Source organism: Mobula birostris, chromosome 2 (assembly GCF_030028105.1).
Source record: "Mobula birostris isolate sMobBir1 chromosome 2, sMobBir1.hap1, whole genome shotgun sequence".
Taxonomy (NCBI): Eukaryota; Metazoa; Chordata; class Chondrichthyes; order Myliobatiformes; family Myliobatidae; genus Mobula; species Mobula birostris.
Genome location: NC_092371.1, coordinates 220,961,831 through 220,983,028, shown reverse-complemented (window position 1 = coordinate 220,983,028; position 21,198 = coordinate 220,961,831). Strand labels below are relative to the sequence as shown.

Here is a 21,198-nt window from a genome sequence, read left to right as displayed (position 1 = left end):
AAAGCACAATTGTACTGTGGTAGAGGTATTCGTACTAAAATCTAGAATTTGACAGTTGGAAGGCACTTGAAATGTTTTGATTCCACCTAATGAATCGATTTAATGAATTATTTTCTCGATGTAAAATATGCTAAGCCAACAGAAATGCTCTAGAGAAGGCTGTGTGGCTCATTTGCCCTTCTTTCAGAACTGTTGCTTTCCTCCTGGCTTCACAAGAAGCATTAAATTGTCTGTATGAATTGGAAAAATAGTAAAGTGAGAGGAATACTTATAGTGGCTGACTTATATTGATGAATTTAAATGGTAATGGTAATGGTAATGGTAATCAATCCAGTTTGAAAAAACAACGAAAATACCCTTTAATTTTTTACTCTAAATCCAGACAAACCAGATACAGTCATATTACTGAGGATGAATGGATGTGTGAACTTGGTCAGTAAATGACAACAGGCAACTTAATCACACCAAAGCCTGCTCCTGTCATTACCCAGCTTCCAAACAAGTATATGTTATAACAGGGTTCAGGGAATGGCAATCAAAAGTGGATACTATGGCACGTTTATATCCCCTTTCCTACCCATATTTTTTGAGTTGCCCTTGCCCATGGCATACTATTATCTTCTGTACACCCAAATGATATCTTCATGCTGATCTGTGGGGTATTCAATAAGAAGGTTAGTAAAGGAAGGCAACAATGTCTATTGGGCCTGAAAAATGTCTCTGTAAAGTTCTACGCACTTCCAATGAGAAACAAAGCAAATTTTAGAAGCTCAGAGTAATCCTATGCTTTTGGAAAAGTCTTCTTCGGCTGTCCATCAATTTCAATGTTGACTGAGGCCCAGGCAAGGTTGTATGGAAGATCGGCAGTTGCCCATGCTGTTTGACTCCCCTCTCCACGCCACTGATGTTGTCCAAGGGAAGGGCACTATGACCCATATAGCTTGGCACTGGTGTCATCGCAGAGCAATGTGAGGTTAAGTGCCTTGCTCAAGGACACAACATGCTGCCTCAGCTGAGGCTCGAACTAGTGACCTTCAGATCACTAGACCGATGCCTTAACCACTTGGCCATGCGCCAACACTTTTGGAAAATTACAAAACCCAAGAAGACGTGAGAAATTCAGCAGATAAGAGATAAAGAATATACCTGAGATTGCACTGACTGTTGGGAAGAGGTAGGTAGAGTGAGCTGTAATCAGACAGAATAAGCAGTATACAAATATAATTATCTAAAATGAAAAAAAATAAACAAAAAAGAAACTCTGCAAATGCTTGAAATCCAAAGCAGAAGTTCTGAAGAATGGTCATGGTCTGAAACATCAACTGTTTGTTCATTTCCATGGATGCTGCCTAACCTGCTGAGTTCCTTCAGCATGTTGTGTGTTTTATCTAAAAATGAAATCTGAATATTGTCTACATAACTAAATTATCCAGTTTGAAAAATCTATGCGAGTGAATTATTTAATTAATGGCAAAATCTTATTCCAATCCATACAATACAATAGTTAATTGTTTTTACTATCCACAATGTGCTTATTCTTCATTGATATTAATTATTGCCCCAGAATACAAAGAAAAAATTGCTTATCCTTTGGATAATATTAATTACATGCCAAACATTCCCTACAGTTTTGAAACTTCTTTCATAAATCAACATTTCTTCTTAATTCACTGCTGAAATGGGTTTTGTTAAGATGGTAATGAATTTTCCTCTGCATCTGAAGAGTCAGTTTTATCTTCCGAGCTCCAACAGTTAACTCAGAGTAGAATAGCTCAGGTATTTCTCCTTGCTATCTGAATATAAGCGACCTGAAATATTGAGCTTCTCTGAAAGAGCAAGGGGAAGTTATATGGTTAAAGTTAAGCAGCAATGCCATATTAATGTGCATCTTTTTACAGGTTCATCTGCTGTTTTATTTCTGTACTGAACGAGATATCAGTTTTATCAACAGATTATACTTCTGGTGCAATTTCTCTGCAAATTGTGATTGGAACCTGACAGGAGAAAAGTGAGGAAAGATGAGCAAAGTTATGATCTTATGAGGAGCCTTCAAAAGGGTGAGAGACAGAAATGCAGAGGAATTGGTAGACAGAGTTGAGAGTGTGAAACTGAGATAGCTGAATGTTATCATTTCATGGGTTGAGTGAGGAGGAAGAGCAGAGGACACAGAGTATAACATTATTCTGGAGGAGGTGTCAAACACAGGAAGAATAAGGCTGTATGGGCAGAAATTTTAAATTTAACTCACAGTGGAGTTCATTATGAGATACATTTGCTTGTCTAGAGCTCTGGGTAAAAATCTCAGAAGATCTGATTTCAAAACTAATTAAAGCAGCAGGAGAATTCCAAGCAATAAATGAATTAGAATAAATAACTAACATTAATGATGACAATAGAACTTGCAGATAATTCTTAGTTCCTATTTATGGGCTTCAACAGAATAAAATTAGTTTAAATCCTCCCCTTGTGAAAATGGGGGACACCTCCCTCTCCCTTATTAGGGAGAGAGAGAACCTGTGGTTTGTTGAATGCTGGATGAAATACGATAGTCTTTGGGGTAACTGCAAGTCTGTGTCTTTGCTATCACCTAGCTCACACTTGTGTTCGATAGCAGGTGCACTTTTTTTGCTGGGGAGGGGGATCGTTGCTTGCTGCCGCTTACACGCAGGAGGAGGGAGCTGGAGGGGGGGAGGATTTTGGGGCTGTCACATTTAACTGTTGTTCATTCTTTGGGGCACCTCTCTGTTTTTGTGGATGTTTGCAAAGAAAAGGCATTTCAGGATATATATTGTGTACATTTCTCTGACATTAATTTGGACCTTTAAACCTTTGAACCCACATCTCTAGCAAACCAGCCCCAAGGATATTGGTCCCCACAGGTTCAGGTGTAACCCATCCTTTTTGTACGTCATAACTTCCCCAGGAGATTCCAATGATCCAGAAATCTGAAACCCTGCCCCCTCCACCAATTTTTCAGCCACACATTCATCTGCCAGATCTTCCTTTCTTACGCTCACTGGCACATGGCATGGGCAGCAATCCAGAGCTTACTGGAGGTCCTGCTTTTCAGTTTACTGCCTAACGCCCCATATTCTCTTTTCAGGACCTCTTCCTATTTCCTACCTATGACCTTGGTGTCAATATGAACCACTACTTTCAGCTGTTTAACCTCCCCGTTTAGAATGCTGTAGACTCACTCTAAGGCATCCTTGACCTTGCCACCTGGGTGGCAATATACCATCTGGGTGTTCTCCTTCACATCCATGGAATCTGCTCTCTGCTCCTCTAGCTATCGATTCCCTGGCAGGGGAGAAGCTGAAATCAGTTTTAGTCTAAGTTGGGTAATTAAGGGTAAGGGAGGATTAATCAAGCTTAGAAACAGGCAGTGGTGGGAGAGAGGCAGGAGTGGAGATAGTGAATATTACTGAGGGGGTAAACACACAATCTTACTGGCAGACAGCGTTTGTGCTGTAACAGAGGTTGGACAAACTTGGGTTGTTTTCTCTGGAGTGGTGGAAACTGAGGGGAATCGGATGGAGGTTTCTAAGATTAGCGAAACATGGATAAAGTAGACAGACAGCATCTTTTCCCAAGAGTTGAAATGCCTCATACCAGAGACCATAATTTAAAGTGTTTGGGGAGGGGTGTAATTTTAAAGGAGATGTGAGAGACCAGATTTTTTACTCAGGGAGTGGTGGGTGTCTGGTTGTCACTGCCTGGCGTGGTGGCAGAGGCAGATATATTAGGGACTTTTAAGAGACATTTGGATAGGCACAAGAATGTGAGGAAGATGGAGGGATATGGTCATTGTGTCGGCGTACGGGATTAGTTTGGTTGGCTGATTGATTATTAATTTTTGGCACAATATTCTGTGCCACGGGGCCTGTTCCTGTGATGTACTCTATGTTATGCTCAATTAGGTCTATGGAGCCACTTTAATCAAATAATTAAAATACTACAAACTACTGATTTACTGCTAAATGATAGCTATTTCTAAGAAAGTAAAGTTACAGTAATTACTTCAACCCAACTGTGCTCAGTTTGATGTTATACTTACTACTTCTCCCAGGAAGTGCAATTCCATGCTTCGAGATAAATCTTCCTGTGGAAGTACTCTGTACAGTCTGCAAAAGTAAAGGGATGGTGTTAATGCATGAAGCAACACCTTCCTTCTAATTCCTCCTTCATCCATTTCTCAGTTCAGAATGTCTCTTAAAGCCTATCTCAGTGTAATCCTGTCACTGGGGCTCGTACACCAACTTGGCTTGTTAGGTAACTCTACTAACAGTCATATTACTCAGTGGTGAGAAGGCCACCTTTCATAAACAATATATACCTGGGGTCAGTATGACATGGGGATTCCAAACAGGAATGTCGTAATGTTACAATTAAAGCAACGTTGATTTGAGCAAACGCTCAAATCATGGATCAGCCATGATTGATTGCGAGGCAGTCTCGATGGGCCAAATGGCCTAATTCTGCTCCTATGTCTCATGGTCTAAATTCTGTGTAAATACTGCTCATACACACTCATCAGCAGCACAGAAAAGACAGATCATACACCAGCATAAAATTATAAATAATGTACATTTACCAATTTTCAGCTTTTTCAAACAAACAGTTAACAGAGAAAGATAAAAGAGCCCACTGCAGTTAAACCAGTCTAAATGTGCACATAAATATTGGCAACACAAATAAAATGCTGAAGGAACTCAGCAGGCCAGACGGCAACAGCCGACGTTTCTGGAGAGCCCCTTCATCAGGACTGAATATAAACATTGCAGCTCATTCCTGTATTAGCTGGGTGTATCATTTTACTCACTGCTGAATTTGCATCACCAACCGCAGGTAAAACTTCCCTTCTTGGAATTCTCCACCTCATGAGCACTCCTTGCGATCAGGTCTCCCCTTAAGATGGGGTCCTCTAGGTGTCTTCCCTGGTGCTTTTCTCTGTGCACCTCCCACCAAAAGACCCCAAACCAGGCTGCTATCCTTCAGAAAACTCTTCCCCCCTCCCCCAGCTCTCCAGAACCTCCTCTCGCGAACATAGGAGAGGCATTCCTGCGCAAATCTGGTAAAGAGTTTTAAAAAGCAGGAAATTTCTTTAGTGGGAGTCATTGATTGGAGTACTGCGCAGATGCAGGAGGAGCGATGCCGCACAAGTCCGGTGAAGAGCTTTAAAAACCCAGTCTTCCTAAAATGGGCACTGTCTAGCAGAGTGGTCGTTGTGGGAGCGGTCATCATCAGAGTGGTCTGATTCAGAGTGGTAAGGCTTTGGCGAGAATAGGCGGAGACAAGATTAGTAGGTAAGTTCATTTGTTATTTCTTTTTTTCTGAATTAACTCTTGTGAGGATAGGGAGTATGTCTAAAGGGCCAGTGCTCTGCTCTGGGTGTCAGATGTGGGATTTTCAGGAGACTACCGATGGCCACACCTGCATCAGGAGCATCGAGATGCAACTCCTTAGAGACAGTGTTAAAAGAACTAAAGCTGCAGCTGGATGACCCTTGGGTTGTTAGGGAAAGTGAAGCAGTGATAGACAGGAGCTACAGGGAGGTAGTCACCCCGAGGCTACGGGAAACAGATAAATGGGTGACTATCAGGAAAGGGAAGGGAGAATATCAGATAGTGGAGAGCACCCTTGTGGCTGTCCCCCTCAACAACAAGTTCTCAATTTTGAGTACTATTGGTGGGGGGGAATGACCTACCTGGGGGTGCAACAGTTGATATGCAGGACTGAACATGCTGTACTTAAATGTGCGTAGCATTTAGAATAAGGTGGATGAACTCGTGACACAATTAAAGATTGGCCAGAATTGTGGGCATCACTGAGTCATGGCTGAAAGAAGACCGTAGTTGGGAGCTTAATATCAAAGGATATAATGTGTATCGAAAGGACAGACAGTAGGCATAGGTGGGGTGTGGCTCTGTTGGTAAAAGATGGAATTACATCTTTAGAAAGAGGTGACATAGGGTCAGAGAATGATGAATCTTTGTGGGTGGAATCAAGAAACAGCAAGGGTAAAAAAAACCTTTACTGGGATCATATATAGGCCTCCAAATAGTAGTCCAGATGTGGGGTTGAAATTGGAAAGGGAGCTGGAGAAGGCTTGAAATAAGGTTATGTCACAATTGAAATGGAGGACTTCAATATGCAAGGCGATTAGGAAAATCAGGTTTGTGTCAGATCGCAAGAGAGGGAATTTGTTGAATGCCTCTGAGATGGCTTTTTAGAGCAACCTGTGCTTGAGCCTACTTGGGGAAAGGCTATCCTAGATTGGGTGTTGTATAATAACCCTGATCTTAGGTAGCAAAAGTAAGTGGGAAGTTGGATTATTCGGAAGCTTTTAAAATCCAACAAAAGGCAACTAAAAATGATATAAGAAAGGAAAAGATAAAATATAAGGGCAAACTAGCTGATAATATAAAGCAGGATACTAAATTTTTTCAGTTATATATAGAGTAAAAGAGTAGTGGGAGTTGATATTAGACCACTGGAAAATGATGCTGGTGAGTTATTAATGGGGATCAAAGAAATGGCAGATGAACTTAAGTACTTGGCACTTGTCTTCACTGTTTGCAGACACTTGGTGTATACCAGAGGACCATGAGTGTCAGGGAGCAGGAGTGAGCACCATTGCTATTACAAAGGAAAAAGTGCTAGGCAAACTGAAAGGTTTTAACCTGGATAAGTCACCTGGACCAGATGGACTACATCCCAGAGTCCTGAATGACTTTATAGAACATAGAATAGTACAGCACAGTACAGGCCCCTTGGCCCACAATGTTGTGCTGACCCTTAAACCCTGCCTCCCATATAACCCCCCACCTTAAATTCCTCCATATACCTGTCTAGTAGTCTCTTAAATTTCACTAGTGTATCTGCCTCCACCACTGACTCAGGCAGTGCATTCCACGCACCAACCACTCTCTGAGTAAAAAACCTTCCTCTAATATCCCCCTTGAACTTCCCACCTCTTACCTTAAAGCCATGTCCTCTTGTATTGAGCAGTGGTGCCCTGGGGAAGAGGTGCTGGCTATCCACTCTATCTATTCCTCTTAATATCTTGTACACCTCTATCATGTCTCCTCTCATCCTCCTTCTCTCCAAAGAGTAAAGCCCTAGCTCCCTTAATCTCTGATCATAACGCATACTCTCTAAACCAGGCAGCATCCTGGTAAATCTCCTCTGTACCCTTTCCAATGCTTCCACATCCTTCCTAAACTTTGCTAAAGAGATAATGGTTGCATTGGTCATGATCTTTCAAGAATCACGAGACTGGTGAATCTGTGGAATGCTCTGCCACAGACTATGGTGGAAGCCAAGTCTGTGTGTATATTTAAGGCGGAAGTTGAAAGTTTCCTGATCAGTCTGGGCCTCAAAGGATATGGTGAGAAGGCAAGTGTATGGAGTTGAGTGGGATCCAGGATCAGCCATAATGGAATGGTGGAGAAGATTTAATGAGCTGAATGGCCTAATTCTGCTCCTTTGTCTTATGACCTTATCCCACTACCCTGATTGGTTGACACAACATTCCTACATTGGACAACATGGCTCCTTATCTTTAACCAAAGCCAAAGCACGCTCTTCTGCTTTTACACAAAACTGCTAAAATAATACCTCACAGCGTAGCAGTAGATATCTTAACCAGAGAATTACATCAGCAATAACAAAAATGCAATTTAGAACTCCATAAAATTCTCTCAGTGGAAGTGATGTTCCCACTTGGGGTCATTGAACTAGCATAGTGGTTAGCACAATACTTTACAGTACTAGCAACCCGTGTCCAATTCCCATCTCTGTAAGGAGTTTGTATGTCCTCCCGGTGACCGTGTAGGTTCCTCTGGGTGCTCCAATTTCCTCCCACATTCCAAAGATGTATTAGTTAGTCAGTTAATTGGTCATTGTAAATTGTCCCACAATTAGGCTCATACTAAATTGGGGGTTGCTGGGTAGCATGGCTCAAAGGGCCTTCTCTCCACTGTATCTCAAACAAACAAACAAATAAATAAATAAATAAATGTATGTATGTATGTATAAACCATATCTCAGATATCACACTGTTCCAAAGAAGAACTATTGAAGTTTACCACAATGACTATTTGCCTCCAGCCCCCTAGAGTTTGAGCGGTAAAGGTTGAGGCATGGAGGAAGAGTGGTGGGGGAAGAGTACAGGGAATAACATCCTTTTGGGCTATTAAATCTCCTCTCACTTTTCTGGACTAAGCCCAGTTAGAAACATAGAAAATAGGTGCAGGAGTAGGCCATTCGGCCCTTCGAGCTTGCACCGCCATTTATTATGATCATGGCTGATCATCCAACTCAGAACACCGCCCCAGCCTTCCCTCCATACCCCCTGACCCCCGTAGCCACAAGGGCCATATCTAACTCCCTCTTAAATATAGCCAATGAACTGGCCTCAACTGTTTCCTGTGGCAGAGAATTCCACAGATTCACCACTCTCTGTGTGAAGAACTTTTTCCTCATCTCCGTCCTAAAAGGCTTCCCCTCTATCCTCAAACTGTGACCCCTCGTTCTGGACAACCCCAACATCGGGAACAATCTTCCTGCATCTAGCCTGTCCAATCCCTTTAGGATCTTATACGTTTCAATCAGATCCCCCCTCAATCTTCTAAATTCCAACGAGTACAAGCCCAGTTCATCCATTCTTTCTTCATATGAAAGTCCTGCCATCCCAGGAACAATCTGGTGAACCTTCTCTGTACTCCCTCTATGGCAAGGATGTCTTTCCTCAGATTAGGGGACCAAAACTGCACACAGTACTCCAGGTGCGGTCTCACCAAGGCCTTGTACAACTGCAGTAGTACCTCCCTGCTCCTGTACTCAAATCCTCTCGCTATAAATGCCAGCATACCATTCGCCTTTTTCACCGCCTGCTGTACCTGCATGCCCACTTTCAATGACTGGTGTATAATGACACCCAGGTCTCGTTGCACCTCCCCTTTTCCTAATCGGCCACCATTCAGATAATAATCTGTTTTCCTATTTTTGCCACCAAAGTGGATAACTTCACATTTATCCACATTAAATTGCATCTGCCATGAATTTGCCCACTCACCCAACCTATCCAAGTCACCCTGCATCCTCTTAGCATCCTCCTCACAGCTAACACTGCCACCCAGCTTCGTGTCATCCGCAAACTTGGAGATGCTGCATTTAATTCCCTCATCCAAGTCATTAATATATATTGTAAACAACTGGGGTCCCAGCACTGAGCCTTGCAGTACCCCACTAGTCACCGCCTGCCATTCTGAAAAGGTCCCGTTTATTCCCACTCTTTGCTTCCTGTCTGCTAACCAACTCTCCACCCACACCAATACCTTACCCCCAAAACCGTGTGCTTTAAGTTTGCACACTAATCTCCTGTGTGGGACCTTGTCAAAAGCCTTCTGAAAATCCAAATATACCACATCCACTGGTTCTCCCCTATCCACTCTACTAGTTACATCCTCAAAAAATTCTATGAGATTCGTCAGACATGATTTTCCTTTCACAAATCCATGCTGACTTTGTCCAATCATTTCACCACTTTCCAAATGTGCTGTTATCACATCCTTGATAACTGACTCCAGCAGTTTCCCCACCACCGACGTTAGGCTAACCGGTCTATAATTTCATTACTTGTATTCCCCTATGGCAGAAATCAAATGGGAAAATATGTGCTACCTCCAAAGCAAGTATAACTTTTTATAAGTAAGTTGAACTCAGACAGTTACAGCAAGAATTCCTCACCTGGTGCTCAGCACACCTCTGGCACATCTTGTAATAAAGGGCAAAAACCAACAACTATGTTAACTAGAACCTAAAAATATTACCATGTTTCTATGGAATTAGACCATAAAACCACTAATACATAGAAGCAGAACTCAGCCATTTGGCCCATCAAGTCTGCTCCACCATTCCATCAAGATGATATTGTAATCCCTCTCAATCCCATTCTCATGCCTTCTCCCCATAACTTTTGACGCCCTTACTAATCAAGAATCTGTCAAACTCTTTTTTTAAATACATCCAGTGACTTGGTCTCCACAGCTATCTGTGGCAATAAATTCTACAGATTCACCACAATCTGGTTGAAGAAATTCCTCTACATCTCTGTTCGAGCTCCCTCTATATGTTGTGTCCTCTGGTTCTAGACTCACCCACTATAGGAAACATCCTCTCCACAACCATTCTATCTTTGTCTTTAAATGTTCCATAGGTTTCAGTGAAATCTCCCCTCATTCTTCTAAACTTAAGCAAGTATAGGCCCAGGGCCGTCAAACACCCCTCATATAACAAGCTTTTCATTCCTGTAATCATTCTCATGAACCTCCTCTTGGTCAGCACATTTTTTCTTAGATTCGGTGACCCAAAGCTGCTCACAATACTCTGTGTTCTGACCAATGCCTTAAAAAGCCTCAGCATTACATCCTTGCTTTCTTCAAATGAATGCTATCACTGCATCTACCATCTTTACCACCGATTCAACGAGCAAGTTAACCTTTAGTGTATCCTACATAAGGACTCCCAAGTCTTTTTGCACTTCTGATTAGTGAATTTTCTCCCTGCTTAGAAAGCAGTCTGCTGTTATTCTTTCTACCAAAGTGCATGACTCTACACTACATTCTGTCACACTTCTTTGCCCATTCTCCTAATCTTTCGAGTAAGTCCTTCTGTGGACCTGGTGCTTCCTCAACATTACCTCTCCCTCCACCTATCTTTCTGTCATCCACAAACTTGGCCACAAAGCAATCAATTCTGTCATCAAATTCATTAACATATAATGTGAAAAGAAGCAGTCCCAACACCGACCCCTGTGGTACGCTACTAGTCAATAGCAGCCAACTAGAAAAGGCCCCCATAGGCTCTATGGTAATATCATAGGCTCTTTTCTTGTTAAGCAGCCTCATATGTGGCACCTTGTCCAAATCTTTCTGAAAATCCAAGTAAACAACATCTGCTGACTCTCCTTTATCTATCTGCCTGTTACTTCCTCAAAGAGTTCCAATAGAGTTATCTGGCAAGATTTCCCCTTAAAGAAATCATGCTGGCTTCAGCCTATTTTATCACTTGCCAGCAAGTGCCCTGAGACCTCATCATTACTGATGGACTCCAACATCTTCCCAACCACAGAAGTCATGGTAGCTGGACTATAATTTCCTTTCTTCTGCCTCTCTCTCTTCTTAGAGTGGAGCAATATTTGCAATTTTCTAGTCCTCCAAAACCATGTGATTCTTGAAGGATCATTACTTATGCCTCCACAATCATCTTCAGCTACCTCTTTCATTCCATCTTCATATTGTTATATATGCACTAAAAAGCCAATGTTGATTCCACCTTTTCCTCACAATTTCTCCACAACTCAGATGAAGAATCTGAATCAGAATCGGGTTTAATATCATTGGCATATGTTGTGAAATTTACTAACTTAGCGGCAGCAGTACAAAGCAATACATTATAAATATAGCAATAAATAAATGCATCAGAGTAAATACATCTGTGTATATTAAATAGTTAAATAAAGAATAGTAGTGCAAAAATAGAAATAATAAAGTGAGCAACACACATCAAAGTTGCTGGTGAACGCAGCAGGCCAGGCAGCATCTCTAGGAAGAGGTACAGTTGACGTTTCAGGCTGAGACCCTTCGTCAACAAAAAAGTGAGGTAGTGTTCATGGATTTAATGTCCATTTAGAAATCAAATAGCAGAGGGGAAGAAGCTGTTCCTGAATTGCTGAGTACGTGCCCTCAGATTTTTGTACCTCCTTCCTCATGGTTAACATTGAGAAGAGGACATTTCGTGGGTGATGATGTCCTTAATAACGGGTGATGAGGTTCTGAATAACAGGTGCTGGCTTTCTGAGGGACCGCTCTTGGAATATCCATGATACTACGGAGGCTAGTATCCTTGATGGAGCTGACTTGTTTTACAAATTTCTGTAGCTTCTTTCGATCCTGTGCAGTATTCCCCTCTCCCCCCCATCCACTGCCCCATATCAGTAAGCTCTCCACAGTACATCTGTAGAAGTTCTTAACTGTTTTAGGTGACAAACCAAATCTTAAACTCCTGATGAATTATAGCCACTGTCTTGCCTTCTTGAAGCTGCATTGATATTCTCAAAGATACTGACACCCAGAAGCTTGAAATTGCTCACTCTTTCCACTTTTGATTCCTCTAGGAGGATTGGTTCATGTTTCCTTGTCTTACCCTTTGGTAGGGTTTCTTCCAGTAAGGTGGTGACATGTATACATGTAGCAGCTGCTTGGGGACCAACCAAAGCTGCTTTTGTCTTTGTTAAATGTGTTTTAATATGTAGTTAGACAATTGTTGACTGCAATCACTATATACAGCTGGTCTGCCACAACAGTGAGCTGCTTGTTGTTCGGAATAGCTGCCTGGGATGTTGTTGAGCCAGCTGGCAGTTCAGAGAAGGCAAGTTGGGTTGTTGGACCGAGTAAGGTGTGTCGGGCCGAGGGAATTGAGTCAGGCCACCGGGCCTAGGGAGCCGAGTCGTATCATCGGGATGCAGGAGAAGCCGGATTCTGTTCAGAAGAGCTGACCTGGGTGCAGACTATGCTGCTGTCTGCTGCTTGAAGGCTCCATAGTTGGTGATTCTGAGTTGGCGCGAAGGCGGTGCATAGTGAAACCATAAGTGACTGTCTTGGAATTTCTTTTGTGATCACAAGACCCTATTGGACATTGATTGCCAGAGGCCTGCTTCCCTTGTTTGGTGGTAAGACAGGCGTCGAGGCAGCAATGTCACCACAGTTGTAGCAAGGACTAGGGTTCAATCCTCAAGCTTGTATTGTAGTGTGGTGTCCAGCTGTCAGTGCTGCCCTCCAGTGTTCAGTTGGTGGAATTACAGGCTGTACTGCCGGGAACCATCAATTTGAAATGAAATGAAATATCTTTATTGTCATTGCATAGTACAATTTGTCATGCACCAATACAGTGAAAATGAGTTTACAACTCTCATACTCAATGCTATAAAACAACAAATAAAATAAACAATAAATAAAATCAAGTAACCAGCCAGTACAAGCAATGTCCAGCAGTACAAAAGCGCAACTCAGATGCTGACAGCCATAAAACCAGTATTAAAGTAGCAATATAACAAATTTATGGATAATGCTTGATCGATTGGTTCAAAGCAATTATAGCTCTGGGGAAGAAGCTATTTTTCAGTCTGGAAGTGCGGGCATAGAAAATCTTATAACGTCTGCCAGATGGAAGAAGTTCAAACAGATGATTGCATGGGTGTGTATTGTCCTTACAGATGCTTGTAGCTTTCTTTAGGCAGCAAGAGCTGTAGGTGTCTTCCAGGGCTGGGAGCTGTGTCCCGATGATCTTCTGTGCGCTAGAGACAACCCGCTGAAGTGCTTTCCTATCAGCTGCTGTACAACTGAGATACCACACAGAGATGCAGTATATTAAGATGCTCTCTATGGTACGGCAGTGAAAGGTCACCAGCATTTGTTTAGGTAGACCAGCTTTCTTCAGCGTCCTGAGGAAAAACAAGCGTTGCTGTGCTTTCTTAACTATTGTTGTGGTGTTGGTGGACCATGTAACGTCTTCTGAGATCTGTATTCCCAGAAACCTGAAACTGGACACTCTCTCCACTATATCTCCGTTAATGTAGACTGGAGCGTACTCGTCATCCCGTGACCTTCCAATATTAATAATTAGCTCCTTAGTCTTTGCTGTATTAAGAGATAGGTTGTTCTCTGAGCACCAGCTCACTAAGTTCTGTACCTCCGCTCTGTACGCTGATTCGTCTCTGCTGGAGATCAACCCAATCAATGATGTGTCATCTGCAAATTTGACGATGGTATTGGTGTTAAATGCAGGTACACAGTCGTAAGTGAAGAGGGAGTAGAGTATGGAACTGAATACACAACCTCGTGGTGTACCAGTATTCACAATAGTGGTGGAGGACAGATGAGGGCCCAGTCTCACTGCCTGTGAACGCTCTGACAAGAAATTCAGGACCCAGTTGCGGAGTGATGAGCTGAGGCCTGGCTGATGAAGTTTGGAGATGGGTTTGCTGGGGATGACAGTATTAAAAGCAGAGCTATAATCAACAAACAACATCCTCACGTATGTGCCCTTTCCCTCCAGGTACGTCAGGACAGTGTGAAGAGCTAATGAGATGGCATCCTCGGCGGACCTGTTTGCTTTATAGGCAAACTGATGTGAGTCCAGTGTAGCAGGGATAGTGACTTTAATGTGGGACAGGACCAATCTCTCAAAGCACTTCATTATTGTTGGTGTGAGGGCAACCGGACGACAGCCATTCAAATTGTTGATGTTTGTTTTCTTCAGGACAGGAACTATGATGGCTGACTTCAGGCACTTGGGGACCATTGCCTGAGATAGAGACAGATTGAAAATTCTCGTAAATACATCAGCCAGTTGTTCAGCACAGTCTTTAAGTACCCGTCCTGGAACTCCATCTGGGCCTGCAGCTTTTCGTGGATTGACCCTCTGCAGCGTGTGCCATACATCATGTGTGCTCAGTGTAAGAACCTGTTCATCCCCTATGGCCGGGATTCTTGCACTCCTCACATTGTTGTTAATTTCAAACTGGCCAAAGAAGGTGTTGAGTTCGCGGAATTTGTCACTCATTGTCTTGGACTAAAAATGTGCTTACTTATGTGACTTTGTACTTTTTTTCTTTGCTCGTTACTTTGAAAGCATGTGTCTGTTTCTTCACCTTAGCACAGAGGAACGCTGTCTCATTCGGCCGTATCCATGTATGGTTTGAATGACAATTAAACTTGATATGATTTTATTTTGATTTTTGAGAAGTGTGCACATGAACTGACATTGGACCATTCACGGAGAGATGCATTCACCATATTACACTTTGTCACACATCGTTAACATGCTCAGTGATTGTTGATGGTGAAGGTGGAGTTGGTGTGGTGGGTGGGTGACCCTTCCTCCACAACTCTCTGCCTTAGAAACACTTATCGTCTTGTCCAATTCTTGCATCCTTTTCTATCGCCATCACTCAGACTCTTGACACTGTCCTCTTCTCTTGCTATCCACATTCTCATTAGCTCAGAAAGTTTGTACTGCCTGAGCCCTGTCCCTAGGAGCATCAGGTGTCTTGATGTCTCTAATTCTCCAGTTTCCATGAGAAACCAATACCAAACTCATCTTTCTGACCTCACACTTAACCACATTTCTCCAAATCCCTATAAACATACTGTAAAAAGTTATTTTCTTTTTCAGAATGTGTGTGTGTGTGTGTGTGTGTGTGTGTGTGTGTGTGCACGCGCGCGCGTGTGTCTTTAACTGCCTTACCCTTGATCGGGAAGAAAATCCTGTCAATGAGAACTTCTTCAATAGAGCCTCTCGCACCTGTTTTAGAAAACAGAATAAAACATCTTTTTAGGTTAGCTGCAAAACAAATTGCAGGAAAACTGGTGAAAATAACAGCAGAAGCTCACCTTTTTATCCATGCATGTTCCAAAGACCAAAATAAAGAAACCCTAGAAATGAAAAGTAATTTTCAGAAATTAACGAATAGATCCTTAAAACCTTTAAACATTTTGTAACATTTCATTCTAGGTTTGGTGGTCCAGCTCAGGGCTATCAACCCTGACTGGCCAAAAAACAAGTTATGGAAACAGCAATGAAGAATGCTTTTATATAGACAGAGATTGAGGACCTTCATCGCTGCCCAAAAAGTCAGTGGTGTAAGAAAGTAAGTAAGTAAGAAGTAAGAAAGTACTGCTCTCTCTCTGTCATTATAATACCTTATTTTCTCATTCATTTTGAATCTTTTTTATTAATTATTATTGAAAATCAACAAAAAAATATATTAATCAAGTCAACATGTCAATATGTACAATAAGAATTAAATTATCAAATAACTGATTAACAAAGCTAAACAATATATCAATAATAATTTTTAAAAATTTTATAACTTTTTTGGGGGGAAAAAAGAACCCCCTACTAACTAAAACAAAAAAAAACTATTGGGAGCACAACCCCAGAGCTACACGCCGTACAAGCTTCCATAAAAGAAAAATATCAATCCGCCAACTCAAATCTATTTAAACAAGAATCAGAAGGGGACCATCTTAATTAACTCAAATCAGATGATAATAGCGGGCAAGAGAACCCCACCTTTTCTCAAAGTCAAACTGAGGATCAAAAGTTCGACTTCTGATTTTCTCCCAACTAAGACTTAACATCACCTGAGAGAATCATTGTATCAAAGTGGGAGCAGAGGCATCTTTTTATTTCAATAGAATAGCCCTTCTGGCCAATAATGTGACAAATGAAATTAAATATTCTCTCTTGTACTCACATTTCTTGCAATATGTTCAGGTCAGACATTTCTTACAAGAATATTTAAGTAATTTTCCACATATACAAGATCCTGACCTCTTAGACATTATTTTAAAAGTGAATCCTTTAGTGAAAGGTTTTATTGGGAAAATTTATAATTTACTATTACAACAGGACAATTATCCTTTACTTAAGATTAAGCAAGATTGGGAAAGAGAGCTTAACATGACCTTGATAACAGAGGATTGGTTGCGAATTTTGAAGTTGGTTAACTTTTCTTCGATTTGTGCCAGTCACTCTTTAATTCAATTTAAAATTGTACATCGTTACTATTTGACAAAGGAGAGACTGTCTAAAATATTTATTAATGTTGATAGTCAGTGTGATAGATGTAAAACTGAGACAGCTACACTGACACACATGATTTGGTCGTGTTCTGTGTTGAAACAGTTTTGGTGATTTATTTTCTCTACAATTTCTAAAGCTTTAAAAATTAATTTACAACCTAATAAATTGACAGTTTTGTTCGGTATAATCCCTCAATATATTCATGGTATTTCTGTATCAGTCCAACAGGTAATTGCATTTGTCACATTAATAACTTATTTTCTACATTTTGAGTTTTTCCTTTGTACTACCTCGATGTATTGTGTACGGAATGATCCACATGGATGGTGAGCAGACAAGACTTTTTACTGCATCTCAGGACATGTGACAATAATTAACCAATTACCAATATAAACAACAAGATTCCCTTCCCAGAGGGTAGCAGTGAATCAGTAAAACAGTTTTTTCACCATAACCCAGCGTTTATGGTACTGGCTTATTCCTTAGATTCACTATTAACTTATTGAATTTAAATTTTCCAGCTGCTATTTTTGGATTGAGATTTGTGTCACTTATTTAACCCTGAAGTGCTTCAGCGGTTTGATTAAATGTTATCGATGGTTCTTTGTCTTCATTACGATTATGGTTATCCCTTAAAAGTATGGCAGTGCTCTCCATGATGCATGTTGGGATACGCTGGCAATGTTGAGATTGCAATTCAGAGAAGTGCCCCGTGGAATAGTGACACGGAAATCAAGAAAACTGCAGATGCTGGAAATCTGCAATAAAAACCAAAGTGCTGCAAGCACCCAGATCAAGCAACTTCGGTAGAAAAAAACAGAGTTAACATTTCAGTGATATTCTATTTCACTGTCATGGCGAACGGGCTGCAAAAAAACAAAATTTTCCATGATCCCTACTCTGCTGGACTCATCAATGTGTTGGACTTTAGTTACAGTCACATAGAAAATGTTGTGCAGAATTTAATGAAATCATCTATTGAACTGAACCCCTAGAAGATATTTAGTTGATCTTGATTGCTTTACATAAAATCTAGTACATAATTAAAACTATGCAGTTATACATCAAAGGTCATAATTCTTTTTTAATACATACCTGAAAAGCATTGAGAATTGTAAATATATAATCGAAAGCATTATGGGAGTTCTCTTGAAAGGTTGGTATTCCAAATGCCCACGTAAGTCCAAGGATTGGTGTTAGCACTGCAATGCTCCTCACAATTGGTTTTATTGTATCCTTCTCCTCGTTATGTCTCCTGGGCCTGTCTCCAACTATTGGCCGTAGGAGCTTGAATATGACCACAACTAGAACAATAAAGTTGCTTGCGATGATAGACAAAGCCGGTATAATGAAAGCAAGTATCGGATATTTTTCCCTCCAACTGAGCCAACAGGCATCTTTTCTTATGTAACTGTCCTGTGGATAGGTAACTCCAATTGTAATGACTGAAATTATTATTGGACACAGATAGCCGATGCCAAATGAGATTCCCATCAAAACAGATTTGCTGAAATCATGGAATAAGAAAACCAGGTGGTATACAAGTAGAAGGCCTAGGGTGAACATCCAAAAGAACAAAGCGAGGTAGAAAACATGAATGAAAAAGGTTGCAGCCACGCAAGCTCCTGTATCTTGTTTTACAGAGGCTGCCACAATAAACCATACATCTGCTATCAGCAAGTTGATAGCAATGTTCAGAATTGCCACGTGGCGAATATGTGATGCTTCACTCTTGGTCACGTTCCTCCATACCACTGCTTCTATAATTATGGTTATTATTAAGCTTGCTAGAGAAACGGCAACTCCAATTTGGGTTATAAAACTCAAAGTAGGGCTCTTCGCTGTCTTAGCAGACATTAAAATGGAAAAGGATGTTATATGCTCACAATTACAAATGACGTTTTCTCCATCAAGATCTGGCGTACAGCCTGCATTATTCCATATACCATTACCAGTAAAATCCCAAAATGCACATTGGGCAGAGTTAAAATCAAGTGTAGGATTTCTTACTGAGAAGTTCATCTTAGTGTTAATTGGTTTCTTAGCACTTAATGTTATTGTCACAACAAGACCATTAATTGAGAAATTTCCTTCGAAGTTTGCTTTGCTAGGTAAAATATCAATCCATGTTGGATATGCAATTGTGACAACTACATTGTCTACAAACTCTTCAAGTTTATCAGTGGGTATGATTATATTAGTAGATAAATTGGTGTATCTTTCAGTGGTAAAATTCTTAAAGGTTACATTAATGGGACTTTTTGCTTCATGGCTGTCAATTTTAGTAGCTTTGAGCTGAAGATTGTCTTTATTGATATCTAAAGTGCCATTCGTCAGGTTGAGACGACTACTAAATGTCTCCACTGACTGTAATAATTGAGAACTGATACTTGTTTCAGCTGTTGTGCTGGAGAGAACTTTCCAGGTTGCTATTGATTCATTAGAAATCACGGAGTTTACAGTTTGCAAGAAGTTCTGAAAAACACAAAAGAATGCTTTATTAATCAATCAAATGTAATTCTCAGCAATTCACATAATTTTGAAATAGAAAGTGGACAAAGATAAAGACTCTAACGTGCAAAGCATTCAAGAAATGACTGAAGTAAGTTGCCTCAAACTTCACTCAACCCCCCTCCCCCCAGCCACAAAATATCTTTATAGATACTGAACCAGAAAAAGCCAGGGCTAGTCAAGTCAAAACAAAAATATGGTAAAATTTCTTCCCCACCTCCTTGGATGATCATAAGACACCGATACTGGAGATGGTATGTTATGTTGAGGTTGTATAGCACATTGGTGAAGCCTAAAAACCTCTCGGTATTTTTGCACTACCTTACTTTCCATTTTTCTATTTTCTATTTATAATTTATAATTTAAATTTTTAATACTTACTAATTTTTACTATTTTTAATATTTAATATTTGTAATCCAGGGAGCGGGAAGCACAGAATCAGATATCACTGTGATGATTGTACGTTCTAGTATCAATTGTTTGGTGACAATAATGTATAAAGTAAGTTGTAGTAGTGTGAACAGTTTTGGTCACCTACCTGCAGGAAAGAAGTAAATAAGGTTGAATGAGTACTGAGAAAATCTACAATGATGTTGCCCTGTCCGAAGGATCTGAGTTGTAAGTAAAATTTGTATAGATTTGGAATTTATTCCTTAGAACATAAAAGATTGAAAGGAGATTTGATAGAGGTATACAAAATGATGAGGGGTATAGATAGGGTAAATGCAAGCAGGCTTTGTGCACTGAGGTAGGGTGGGACTACAACCAGAGGTCAAGGGTTAAGTGTGAAAGATGAAAAGTTTAAGGGGAACATGAACGGAAACTTCTTCACTCAAAGGATCATGAGAGTATGGAACAAGCTACCAGATCAAGTGGTGAATACGAGTGCAATTTCACCATTTAATAGAAGTTTGGATAGGTACATACATAAGAACATGAGAAATAGAGCAGGAGTAGGCCATCTGGCCCATTGAACCTGCTCCGCTATGCAATAAGATCATGGCTGATCTGACTATGGACTCATCTCCACCTACCTGCCTTTTCCCCATAACCCTTAATTCCCCTACTATGTAAAAATCTATCCACTGCTTCATTGGGCAGATAATTCCACAGATTCACCACTCTTTGGGAAAAGCAATTCCTCCTCATCTCCATCTTAAATCTACTCCCTGATTCTTGAGGATAAGTCCCCTAGTTCTAGTCTCACCTACTGGTGGAAACAACTTTCCTGCCTCTGTCTTATCTATCCCTTTCATAATCATATATGTTTCTATAAGATCCCTCATTCTTCTGAATTCTAGCAAGTACAGTCCCAGGCGACTCAATCTATCCTCATAGCCTAACCCCCTCATCTCTAGAATCAACCTGGTGAACCTCCTCTGCACCGCCTCCAAAGCCAGTATATCCTTCCTCAAGTAAGGAGACCAGAACTGCATGCGATACTCCAGATGTGGCCTCACCAGTACCCTATACAGTTGCAGCATGACCTCCCTGCTCTTAAGTTCAATCCCTCTGGCAATGAAGGCCAATATTCTATTTGCATGGATAGGTCCAGGAGGGCTATGGTCCAGATGCAGGTCAATGGGAGCATGCAGTTTAAATGGTTCAGCACAGAATTGATGGGCTGAAGAGCCTATTTCTGTACTGTACCTTTCTATGAACCTATGACTTTAAGTTTATAAGTGATACAAGCAGAATTAGGTCATTTGGCACAACAGGTCTGCTCCACTCCATGGCTGATTTATTATCCTCCTCAACTCCATTCTACAGCCTTCTGCACTTTAACCTTTGACACTGTTACTAATCAAGAACTTATCAACCTCTGCTTTAAATATACCCAATGCCTTAGCCACCATGGCCATCCGTGGCAAATCCATTCCAGAACATACTTGTTATGTGTACAAAAACTGGAAACACCCATTTTTTTTTACAATGTAATTTCTGCCTCTGCCAAGAATTTTTACTGTTTCTCTTTGAAGGCTTGCAGAGGGACCAAGCCAGCAAAACATTTCAGCTGCTCTGCAAAAAGAGCA

The 21,198-nt window shown here is 40.9% G+C and overlaps 1 protein-coding gene across 1 annotated transcript in view; it reads right to left on the bottom strand.

The window, feature by feature from the left end:
- Nucleotides 1–251: 251 nt before the first annotated feature.
- LOC140194085 (adhesion G protein-coupled receptor F4-like) overlaps nt 252–21,198 on the bottom strand; it is a 119,988-nt gene continuing 99,041 nt past the window's right edge. Inside the window, exons 11-15 of the mRNA XM_072251504.1 lie at nt 17,749–19,128; nt 15,459–15,500; nt 15,313–15,369; nt 4,058–4,124; nt 252–1,826 (exon numbers count right to left, since the gene is read on the bottom strand). Of these exons, the coding sequence (XP_072107605.1) occupies nt 1,753–1,826; nt 4,058–4,124; nt 15,313–15,369; nt 15,459–15,500; nt 17,749–19,128 (1,620 nt within the window). The 3' untranslated portion in view covers nt 252–1,752. The remainder of the gene's footprint in view (nt 1,827–4,057; nt 4,125–15,312; nt 15,370–15,458; nt 15,501–17,748; nt 19,129–21,198) is intronic.